This window comes from Erpetoichthys calabaricus, chromosome 9, assembly GCF_900747795.2.
Source record: "Erpetoichthys calabaricus chromosome 9, fErpCal1.3, whole genome shotgun sequence".
NCBI classification, from domain to species: domain Eukaryota; kingdom Metazoa; phylum Chordata; class Cladistia; order Polypteriformes; family Polypteridae; genus Erpetoichthys; species Erpetoichthys calabaricus.
In genome coordinates this window covers 5,562,809-5,575,010 of record NC_041402.2, presented here as the reverse complement: position 1 = coordinate 5,575,010, position 12,202 = coordinate 5,562,809, and the positions used below count along the sequence as shown (strand labels likewise).

The window sequence follows — 12,202 nt, the reverse complement described above, 5'->3', positions numbered from 1 at the left end:
GTCATGGGAGCATGCTGCAATTGTTCAAGACTCACTAAGAATATGTGAATGACCTCAATAACTTAATATCACCCAAAAGGCCATGTAATGCGATTTGGTCTTTTGCTGCTGGTTGAATCCCCACTTCTAACTCTTCTTGTGACCTCAAGGTGGTTAAAAGCACTCCATTGCTCTGAGATTCCACCCAGTTTTAGGATTGGGGGGCAGCCGCTGTTTTGACACCCCCAATAGACTGTACCTTTGGATGGTTTATAAAATAAAGAAATGCTGGGAACACCAGGACACTTAGATCTTGATTGCTATTTTTTATTAGCAGCATAGACAGACAGCAGTTCAATGCAGGCAATTCATTTATACTTATTAATTTCAAGGAGTTTACAATACTAAATCTGAGAACATGCATGCTAATTATGGGCTATCATGTGTTCACAGTGACTCTTCATAGCTAGATCACGCAGATTAACAGGGTTGAGCGTTGGGGATTTTCACGCAGCGCTCCACCACAGCTGTCACCTCCCCTACGTCCAATCCCTTATATGTGCCAACAATGGTGGTCGATGCTGTATTGCCATCATCATAAGTGCGGCTCAGACTGGCGGTGTAGGGGATATCAGTGGTCATCTGTTTTCCTATCATGTTCACTCTGCAGGAGTAATTGGGTGGTACGTTTACCTCAATAGACAAGGAGTGACCGTTAGACGTGCTTGATGTTTGGCCTAAAGTAATGGTGAACGTTTTCTCTGTGGAGATAGTGATAGTTCCAGCGATGACTGAAGGGATTCCAGCAGTGAAGATCAAGGAAGCTCCAATCATGGATGAACGCTGGATATCCCAACGTCTCTCATTTTTGGTTGTGGCCTCTAAAATGACAGTTTTCTTTACTGTTTGGCATTCGTGGTTGTCCACAGATGATTTTTTAAGGATTTGAGGAGGTTGTTCCTGGAGGTTTGCCTGACTAATATCATAGATGACATTAGAGATTTTCTGACTGTAGGATTTTCTCTTGATGGAGAGGACATCATACTTCTTGTAATAATACTCCTTACCCTTCCATGGTAAGAAGAAGGCTGTATTCTTTGAGTCTACCTTACCTAAGCCGTACTTGTTTTTACCCACAAAGACATCGGTATGTGCACATGCTCTGACAGCTGATGATGGATATGTGCCATAAGATCCCGGTACCCACTCTAGAAGCTCAAACTTGTCCTTGTTGTCTAAAATCTGAAATGACTCTGAATAATGCTCTCGTCCACCATAAGCAAAAAAACATCTTGCACCTTTCCTCGGGGTGTAGTATCCAGGTATACAATCGACTTTACAGACATATTCGAAGCATGAAGTATAAGTATTCCAGATTAATACCGCATCTTTGGGAGCAGACATGTGGAAGGGGACCCATTGCAGGTTTTCACTGGCGTCAAAGACGGACTGAGAACCAAGCAAATTCAGCCGAGCTGACATTCTCAATGGCGTAGAGCTGGAATCGAGAGCCAGTGGGGGAATGACTTCTTCGAGATCTGGATTAAGAGGCAAGTCTATGGAGATAAAGATCAAACAGAAAAGATTAAACCGAGTTCAGTGAATTTAATGCATCCTTTATCAAAGCTATTTGTCATTAATCTGCATTTACAGATTTTATTTGTCTGCTCTATATACTTAATGTTTTTGAAAATTCATATTTTGTTTTTCCAAGTACTTGTTCATTTTTATTGTTAAGAAAATTAGATCATCTTACTGCCATTTTGTGGGAGTTTTTTCCCACCTGTGCCACCATTTTGTACTCAGTTTACCTGGTGTGGCATTATTGTTTACTGGTTGGTATGTCTGTTGATGTGGAAGTCACATGATTTATTATGTCATCTCACCCTACCACCATGTGCACCCCTAATGTGACGCGGGAGGAGATTCCAGACCAGACAAGTTGAGAGAGCCGGATCATGGTCACAAGGCGTAAGGTAAAGGGTGCACACTGTCCGGGGGCATCAACCCCAGAACTGGAAGTTTCAAACCATTTTCAGGTCCTTGCAGAGCCGGGAGTTGTCTCTGAAGATTCTGAGTTGGTAGGCAGGGATGAGAAGCTCCAACAGGCCACCTCAAAACCAGTTCCCAGATAGAGAGCAGGAATGATAGTTGGGGATTCAGTTATTAGGGGGTTTGAAGCCCAGGTTTGCTCCACAGACGTAGAATCTCACATGGTGTGTTGCTTTCCAGGTGCACAGGTGGGAAACCTCCCTGAAAGGGTGGATAGGCTCTTGGCCAGAGCGGGGGTGGATCCAGTTGTCATTGTCTATGTTGGAACAAATGATATACATAAGGGTAGTCTGTCAGATATGCAATCTAAATTTAAATAGTTAGGTGCCAGGCAGACGAAAAGAACTGACAAGGTAGTCTTCTCTGAAGTTCTGCCTGTGCCACGTGCCAGTCCAGGTACCACTGAGGGGATTAGAAGGCTTAACACATGGCTCAAATCTCAATGCAGGATACAAGAGTATAGGTTTATGTGGCATTGAGACTCCTTTTGGAACAGATGGGACCTGTTCCGTCTAGACGGTGTCACACACGTGCGCATGGGAGGCAGCTAAAGGGCTTGAGTGACGGCAGTTCTGAGATATGCCGGGAGGTGGCAGAGTGCACTGACTCTTTTTCTCTCTTGCCTGCAGACCATTCCCAGGAGATTCCACCTGGCTCTCGTGACATCATTTCTGGGACCGAGCCAATGGAAGGAGACCTTTCTGGCTCCGGCCCCTCTGACGTCACGTCCGGGCCCGAACCAATGGAGTACGAACACGTCCCTGATCCTTATGACCTCACTTCCTGTCTTCCCCTTTAAAACCCTGCCCTTTGTCCTAATTCCTCAGTCTTGTCTTGGACTCAATTGTATGCACATCAGTGCTATTATTTTGCATCAGAACGACTTTTGCAGCCAGGATACCAGATTATACGGGTGGCTGCCCCAAACCTTTATTTGAGTATGTCTCGTTTTTTGTGACAACGGATTACAGCTGAACCGGAGGGGCACCAATGTGTTGGGAGGCATACGAGTGGGCTAGTCGAGGATTCTTAAAACTTGCTAATGTGGGGGGGGGGGGCTGGGAGTTAGAATAGAATGCCTTTTATTGTCTCTCACTTGGACAGAGGCAGTGGTGCTGTAAGAATTATGTTTCTAGACTTCTCTAGCGCCTTCAACACAATCCAACCTCTGCTCCTTAGGGACAAGCTGACAGAGATGGGAGTAGATTCATACCTGGTGGCATGGATCATGGACTATCTTACAGACAGACCTCAGTATGTGCGTCTCGAGAACTGCACGTCTGACATTGTGGTCAGCAGCACAGGAGCGCCGCAGGGAACTGTACTTTCTCCGGTCCTGTTCAGCCTATATACATCAGACTTCCAATACAACTCGGAGTCCTGCCATGTGCAAAAGTTCGCTGACGACACTGCTATCATGGGCTGCATCAGGAGTGGGCAGGAGGAGGAGTATAGAAACCTCATCAAGGACTTTGTTAAATGGTGCGACTCAAACCACCTACAACTGAACACCAGCAAAACCAAGGAGCTGGTGGTGGATTTTAGGAGGCCCAGACCCCTCATAGACCCAGTGATCATCAAAGGTGACTGTGTGCAGATGGTGCAGACCTATACATATCTGGGAGTGCAGCTGGATGATAAATTAGACTGGACTGCCAATACTGATGCTCTGTGCAAGAAAGGACAGAGCCGGTTATACTACCTTAGAAGGCTGGCGTCCTTCAACATCTGCAATAAGATGCTGCAGATGTTCTATCAGACAGTTGTGGTGAGCGCCCTCTTCTACGCAGTGGTGTGCTGGGGAGGCAGCATTAAGAGGAAAGACGCCTCACGCCTGGACAAACTGGTGAGGAAGGCAAGCTCTATTGTTGGCATGGAGCTGGACAGTTTAACATCTGTGGCAGAGCGAAGGGCGCTCAGCAGGCTCCTATCAATTATGGAGAATCCACTGCATCCACTTAATAGTATCATCTCCAGACAGAAGAGAAGCTTCAGCGACAGACTGCTGTCACTGTCCTGCTCCACTGACAGATTGAGGAGATCGTTCCTCCCCCAAACTATGCGACTCTTTAATTCCACCTGGGGGGGTAAACGTTAACATTTAACATTATACATAGTTATTGTCTGTTTTTCACCTGCATTATTATCATTCTTTAATTTAATATTATTTATTGTATCAGTATGCTGCTGCTGAAGAATGTGAATTTCCCATTGGGATTAATAAAGTATCTATCTATCTATCTATCTATCTATCTATCTATCTATCTATCTATCTATCTATCTATCTATCTATCTATCTATCTATCTATCTATCTATCTATCTATCTATCTATCTATCTATCTATCTATCTATCTATCTATCTATCTATACACATGTACAATGAGATTAAAAGCAGCTCCTTTCAGTGCAGACATATATGTAGAACACAACAAGTAAATAAATTAAACAAATGGTGCAAAAAGTTGCAAAAAAAGTTCTGCAACGCTATATACAAATGGAAAGAATAATAACTAAATCGAGTTATTGCACATTATTTAAATACTGGAAAGAATAAATAACTATTGCACTATTGGGTTATTGCACATAATGTAAATATTGCAAAATAATGATGATCATGTGCAGTGAGTAGTAGATATTGGACCTGAGAGTAATGATATTGTACAGTATACAGATATTACACAGTTATTATCAGTACCATTTAGATATTGGATATTGCACAGTTGATGGATAGAAGGAAGTCCAGGGGTTGGGGGTTTAGACTGTGTAGTCAGTGCCCGTGTGAGTTTAGAATGGTTATGGCTTTTGGGAAAAAACTGTTCTTGAGTCTGTTTGTCCTTGTTGTGATGCCCCTGTAGTGCCTCCCTGAGGGCAGCAGGTCAAACAGATCAGAGCCAGGGATGGGAGCTGTCCTTAATGATGTTTTTTGCTCTGCTGAGGCACCGGGAGATGTAAATGTCCATCAAGGAGGGGAGAGGGCAGCCGATGATCTTCTGTGCTGCCTTTACTACTCGCTGAATCCTCTCCCTGTCTGCCATGGTGCAGCTGCCGTACCATACTGTGATAAAGTATGTCAGCAGGCTCTCGATGGACGAGCAGTAGAAGGTCAGTAGCAGGTTGGAGTCCAGGTTGTGCTTTCTGAGGACCCTCAGGAAGTATAACTGCTGCTGAGCCTTCTTGATGACTGCTGTGATGTTGTCTGTCCAGGAGATGTCAGCGGAGATAAGGACACCAAGAAACCGGAAGGTATGGACCCTCTCCACACACTCGCCGTTGATGTAGAGGGTGGCTAGGTCGTTGCTGTGCCTCCTGAAGTCGGCAATGATCTCCTTGGTTTTTCTGGTGTTCACAGCCAGATTGTTCTTCGAACACCAGGCTGCCAACTTCAGGACCTCCTCTCTGTAAGCTGCTTCGTCTCCCTTTGAGATGAATCCGATCACTGTGGTGTCATCAGCAAACTTGACGATGAGGTTGTTGTTGTGGGCCCGACTGCAGTCGTGGGTGTAGAGACAGTACAGAAGGGGGCTCAGCACACAGCTTTGTGGGGTACCGGTGTTCAGTGTGCTAATGGAGGAATGGTGAGGGCCGAGTCTCACAGTCTGGAGCCGGTTGGTAAGAAAGTCTCTTATCCAGACACATGTGAAAGGGGGGAGGCCAAGAGTGACCAGTTTGGTGATGACAGTGTCAGGAATGATTGTATTAAAAGCTGAGCTGTAATCTACAAACAGCATCCGGACGTAGCTCTGCTGCTGCTCCAGATGGCTCAGCACAGAGTGGAGAGCTACAGCAATGGCGTCTTCTGTGGATTGGTTCGTGCGATATGCGAATTGGTAGGGATCGAAGTCTTGGGGGAGATAGTCCTTGATGTGCTGGAGAACCAGTCTCTCGAAGCACTTCATGATTACCGGAGTGAGGGCCACAGGGCGATAATCATTTAGGCTGGTAATGGGAGACTTCTTCGGCACTGGAATAATTGTGGCTGATTTTAGGCAGGATGGAATGACTGCCTGGGCTAGGGAGAGGTTGAAGATTTTGGTAAAGATAAAGGTGAGCTGGTGGGCACACACTCTGAGCACCCTACCAGGCACTCCATCTGGGCCAGCAGCCTTCTTGGGGTTCACTGCCAGGAGCACCCGTCTGACATCGTGCTCCTTTACAGTGAGTGGAGTAGTGCAGGAACCTGGTGAGGGTGGGAGCAGGGCTGGAGCAGCTGAGTGCTGCTGTTGTGATGACTCAAAGCGAGCAAAGAAGCAGTTTAGCTCCTCTGCTAGCGATGCACTCAGATCTCCTGTTGTTGCATCACAGCCTCTGTAGTTTATGACAGGACAGGTTTAGATCTATACGTGAAGGAACAAACACAACTGTGTAGAAACAAAATGGGTTGCAATGTAAATTCTAACCCAACATTTAATTCGAATGCACATCTTTTTAGTGATATTAAAAAGGCAAGTTTACTGGGAGATAGTCATGGGGGACTTTAATTCTCCGAATATTAACTGGGATAACCTTTCAAATAGTGGAGCACAAGAGTGGGAGTTTTTAGACGTAATCAGTGACTGTTTTTGAACACAGCATGTTAAAGCACCAACACGGGGTGAAACCTGTCTGGATTTATTATTTTGTAATAATAAGGACAGAATTGAGAGTGTAGAGGTGATTGGATCACTGGGGTCATGTGACCATAATATAATACAATTCTCAGTGTTCTGTAGGAGTGCAGATGTTAAGACTAAAACTGTTAAGTTTAATTTTGGTAGAGCAAATTTTGAGCGGCAAAGTCAAAGGAGGATGGACCGGGATAAGTGTTTAAGTGTGGAGACAGTCGAGGAGCAATGGAACAGGTTTAAAAATGTTTTACATGTAATGCAGGACAGGTACATACCTAAATTTGGAATTAGTAGGGAATTTAAAAAACTCCACAGTGGGTTAATAAAAAGCTGAAAAAGTAGCTGCAAAGGAAAAAATAGACGAATAAGGCATATAAAACTAATGACTGCAAAGTGAATCGTAGGGTGAATGAGAAAATGAGGGCAGCCATTAAGAAGGATATTAGGGAGGCTAAAAGAGAGATGGAGAGGAATATAGCAGATAAGGCGAAAGACGACCCTAAGAGATTCTTTCATTATTTTACCAGTAAAAGAACAATCAAGGAGGTGGTGAAGTGCATCAAGAATAGTACAGGAGAATTCAAAAATACAGAGAGTGAAATAGCAGTTGCTCTAAACTCGCATTTTTCAGAGGTTTTCACATGTGAGGAAGTGGATAACCTCCCGGGGTAACAGGGACTACTAAGGAGGAACTAAGTGATTTAGAAATTAAAGAAGGAGAAGTGCTGCTTAGATTAATTAGGCTGAAGTCAAACAAATCAACAGGACCAGACAATATCTACTTTCGAGCTTTTAAGGAGGTTAGTAAGTACAGATATTAACCCTTGACAAAAATGTATTGGAAGTCACTGCACACTGGGGAAATTCTGAAGAACTAGAAAACATTATCCCATTATATAAGGGTGACCGGGCAGACCCAAGCAACTATAGGCCAGTTAGCTTAACAGGAAAATTAACAGACAGAATTATTAAGGATAAGATTGAGCAGCACATGGCTAGTACAGGAGTTTTACTGAACAGTAATGGGTTCCGATGAGGGAGGTCGTGTTTGACTAACATGCTGGAATTCCATGAGGAAGCAAGAAAAGGATACGACCAGAGTGGAGCTTATTATATTAATATATCTGAAGTTTCAGAAAGCATTTGGTGCCACATGAGAGGTTGGGCATCAAACTAAAAGAAGTGGGAGTTGAGGGTGTGCTGTGTAGATGGGTGCAGAATTGGCTCAGACGCAGGAAGCAAAGGGTGATGCTGTGAGGAACCTTCTCAGACCTGGGTGATGTTAAGAGTGGTGTCCAGCAGGGGTCAGTGCTAGGGCTGCTGCTATTTTTAATATATATTAATGATTTGGATAGGAATATAAATATAACAAGCTGGTTAAGTTTGCAGATGAGGTGGATTGGCAGAGAATCGAGAATCCGTTGAATCATCATAGAAGGACTTGGATTGCAGACAGGCTTGGGCAGATTTGTGGACGATAAAATCTAATATCAGTAAATGTGAAGTATTACATGTAGGAAGTCAAAATGTTAGATTTGAATACTCAACGGGAGGTCTGAAAATCGAAAGTACACCTTATGAGAAGGATTTAGGAGTCATACTGCCAGACAGTTTTCAGAAACCATTAAGAAGGCTAACAGAACGTCAGGTTATATAGCGCATTGATGTGTGGAGTACAAGTCACAGGAGGTTCCGCTCAACCTTTATAACACACTGGTGAGGCCTCATCTGGAGTCCTGTGTGCAGTTTTGGTCTCCAGGCTACAAAAAGGACAGAGCAGCACAAGAAATGGTCCAGAGAAGAGCAACTGGGCTGATTACGGGCTACAGGGGATGAGTTATGAAAAAAGATTAAAAAGAGCTGAGCCTTTACAATTTAAGGAAAAGAAGATTAAGAGGAGACCTGACTGAAGTGTTTATAATGATGAAGGGAATTAGTCCAGTGGATGAAGACGGAGACTTTAAAATGAGTTCATCAAGAACACAGGGACACAGTTGGAAACTTGTTAAGGTGAAATTTCGCACAAACATTAGGTTGTTTTTCTTTACTCAGAGAACCACAAACACATAAGATAAGTGAACAAGTAGTGTGGTAGAAAGGAGGACTTTAGGGACTTTCAAAACTTGACTTCATGTTTTTTTAGAAGAATTAAGTGGATTGGACTGGCAAGCTTAATTGGGCTAAATTGCCTGTTCTTATCCAGACTGTTCTAATGTTCTAATACTACAGCAGTTTTCCTCCAAAACTGGTTTAAACAAACTGATTAAGCACAGTGTGATTTATACAAAAATGTTTGCTTAAAGAGTTCTGACTTCAGAGGAGAGGCAGGAAGGTTTAAAGCAAACGTTTTTTCTTTTCTGCATGGAGACCCAACTGCCAGTGTTTTGTGCTACTCAAGTGACCATACTGTAATACACTGATTTGCAACATTTTATCTGCTTCTTATCATCCAGTGACTTTCCTGTCCTGTGCTTCACAACATACGTGGAGCAGTCAGTGAGTGTTCAATAAGTTTGCTGTCCAGCTGTTATTTGCAGAAGTGGCCCTGTCATTGTTACTACAGCCAACCTCACCTTCTTCCACTTCTCGCGCCTGTCTGACGAGGTCTTTCAGGTTCTTGGGACGAGAAGCTGAGGAAGCAGAATCTGAGCAGACATCACCCAGCAGCAGAATTGCCAAAGTGGTCAGTAGTGTCAACTTCATCTGCAGGAAAGACCAAAAACAGCTTACTGGAGAAAGTGCTGCAGAAGCTTTAGTGTAACACAAAATTCAGAATATCTGTATTAGATAATTCTTATTATAAAAGGAAAACATATCTAAAAGAGATATAGATAGATAGATAGATAGATAGATAGATAGATAGATAGATAGATAGATAGATAGATAGATAGATAGATAGATAGATAGATATGACAGGCGCTATATAATAGATAGATAGATAGATAGATAGATAGATAGATAGATAGATAGATAGATAGATAGATAGATAGATAGATAGATAGATACTTTATTAATCCCAATGGGAAATTCACATATGATATATATCTATATATATATATATATATATATATACAGTAGATATGGCTCTCAAAAATAGTAAGTTTAAAACACAACGGAGCTGTATGATTTAAGTCTAGAACTCTTACATTAGGCTGTAGTCTGGAGGGCGAGGACAGCGCTGCTATAGTCAATGGTTCAAAATGTGTCACTGTGATCTGTGAGTTTAATTTTATACTATATTAGTTTACTACTTATATATATATATCCATCCATCCATCCATTTTCCAACCCGCTGAATCCGAACACAGGGTTACGGGGGTCTGCTGGAGCCAATCCCAGCCAACACAGGGCACAAGGCAGGAACCAATCCCGGGAAGGGTGCCAACCCACCGCAGCATATATATATATATATATATATATATATATATATATATATATATACAGTATATATATATATACAGTATTGTCACACACATGTGCATGGGAAACAGCTTAAGGGTTTGAGTGATTGTAATTCTCCGCCAAGACATGGCAGTCTCTTTTCTCTTCCCTCTACAGAATGGAAGATTGACACAGTTCTAACTCTGATGTCATTTCTGGGTTCTGTCCACCTGGACCTGCCTCTTCCTCCCACAATGCCTCATAAACCGAAGAATCACCATATTAATCAAACTGCCTGATACAGAGGTCAGAATGCCTCGTTTTAATACTGTTGCACACATGCACCTTGGGGACAGCTTACAGGCTCTGGAGATGGTAATTTTTCATCATTCCACAGGGTGGTGCTGTATTCTAACACCACTTCTGTTCCTCCATCTACATACTGGATGACTAACAACCTCACCACCTCGTACATCACTTCTGGTGTCCAGCCACCTGGACCCTTCTGTTTCTGCCTGGCTGGCATTTACATGAAAGTGTCACCATCTTAGATTGTCTGATCTAAGACTCGTGTCCTTAGTGATGTTTCTTTTCTTTTGCTGAAAAGCTGCCTTATAATATACAGGGTTGTGGTGTTGTTCCAACTCTTTATCTTTGTCTTTGTCCTCTTTTACTATATTTACTATGTTTACTCTTTAACAATCTGATTGTAAGGGTGGTTACCTACCAGGCAAAGCATGTGCGACACGTGTTTCAGACTACGAATACTATGAATGTAATTACTTCGATCTCCAGGCTGTCAAATAAACAAACCACATGCCGTGGTGCACCATAAAGTGGAGTGTGTACGCCTGATGAGCCCAAATAAGGGCAAAACACGTGTCACATACCCTTTGCATTATTTGACAGTAAAGCTATATAACATTCTATGATCTGCTTCTCGCGACTGAGAGGGCGTGGTGGACATTTGCCAACTTGCAGGCCAACCACATGCGTTACCTGGTAGGTAACCACCCATACAATCAGATCGTGTTTCAGACTACGAATGCTATGAATATATATATTGTATATATAGGGCGGCATGGTGGCACAGTGGTAGCAATGCTGCCTCGCAGTAAGAAGACCTAGGTTCGCTTCCCGGGTCCTCACTGCGTGTGTCCTCACAGGTGGCGTAGTGGTAGTGCTGCTGCTTTGCAGTAAGGAAACTGTGGAAGATTGTGGGTTCGCTTCCCGTGTGGATATAAACGTAATGAATTATTATTAAGTTTGCATGTTCTTACACGTGCCTGCGTTGGTTTACCCTGGGTGCTCTGGTGTCCTCCCACAGTCCAAAGACATGCAGGTTAGGTCCCTAGTGTGTGCTTGTTGTGTGAGTGTGTGTGCCCTGCCCGGGATTTGTTGTGCCTTGTGTTGGCTGGGATTGGCTCCGGCAAATCCCAGTGACCCTATGTTAGGATATAGCAAGTTGTAAAGTGGATGGATGGATATATATATATATATATATATATATATATATATATATATATATATATATATATATTTATATATATATTTATATATATGGTTGAAAATAGTTTTACTGTCAAATAATGCAAAGAGTACGCGACACGTGTTTCACCCTAATTCTGAGCTCATCAGGCGTACACACTCACTGCATCCCCCATACAATCAGATTGTGATTCAGACTACGAATGCCATGAATATATATATATACAGTATATATTGTGGCGGGTGGCTGGGGTCTGTGCCTAACCTGGACGCAGAGAAGGACCGGGAGACGGCAGCCACCCTGGTTTGTGTGGGGGCCACGGGAAATGAGCATGGAAACTCAACCCTATAGGGGCCCGTGGCCACCGCCAGGGGGTGCCCAGAAGACTGTGAAGCCCTGGACGTCAGCACTTCTTCCACACCCAGAGGTGCTGGCGAAAATATTACCAGGGACACCTAGAGTGCTTCCGGGTGCTCATGCAGCACTTCCGCCACACCAGGAAGTGCTGCAGGAAGTTCAACAGGGGGCACCTGGAGCACGTCCGGGTGGGCACAAAAGGGGCCACCTCCCTCCAGTCATCAGCCGGAGTCAGGAGGAAGAGGAGTGGAGGCGGGGAAGGAAGGCATTGGAAGACCCGGACTTATGGGTGATTGGTGCTGCTTGGGAAGCAGTCAGCAGGCTCAAAAGCTGGCAGTG

The 12,202-nt window shown here is 43.7% G+C and overlaps 1 protein-coding gene across 1 annotated transcript; it reads right to left on the bottom strand.

Moving 5' to 3' along the window:
* Positions 1–297: 297 nt before the first annotated feature.
* Positions 298–10,543, bottom strand: LOC114657145 (natterin-3-like). The gene is made up of 3 exons (XM_028808893.2): positions 10,379–10,543; positions 9,210–9,339; positions 298–1,535 (listed from the first exon to the last, which is right to left on the bottom strand). Exons 1-3 carry the CDS (start codon positions 10,541–10,543, stop codon positions 460–462), a joined length of 1,371 nt encoding a protein of 456 aa, XP_028664726.2. The 3' UTR covers positions 298–459.
* Between the last annotated feature and the right edge of the window lie 1,659 nt (positions 10,544–12,202).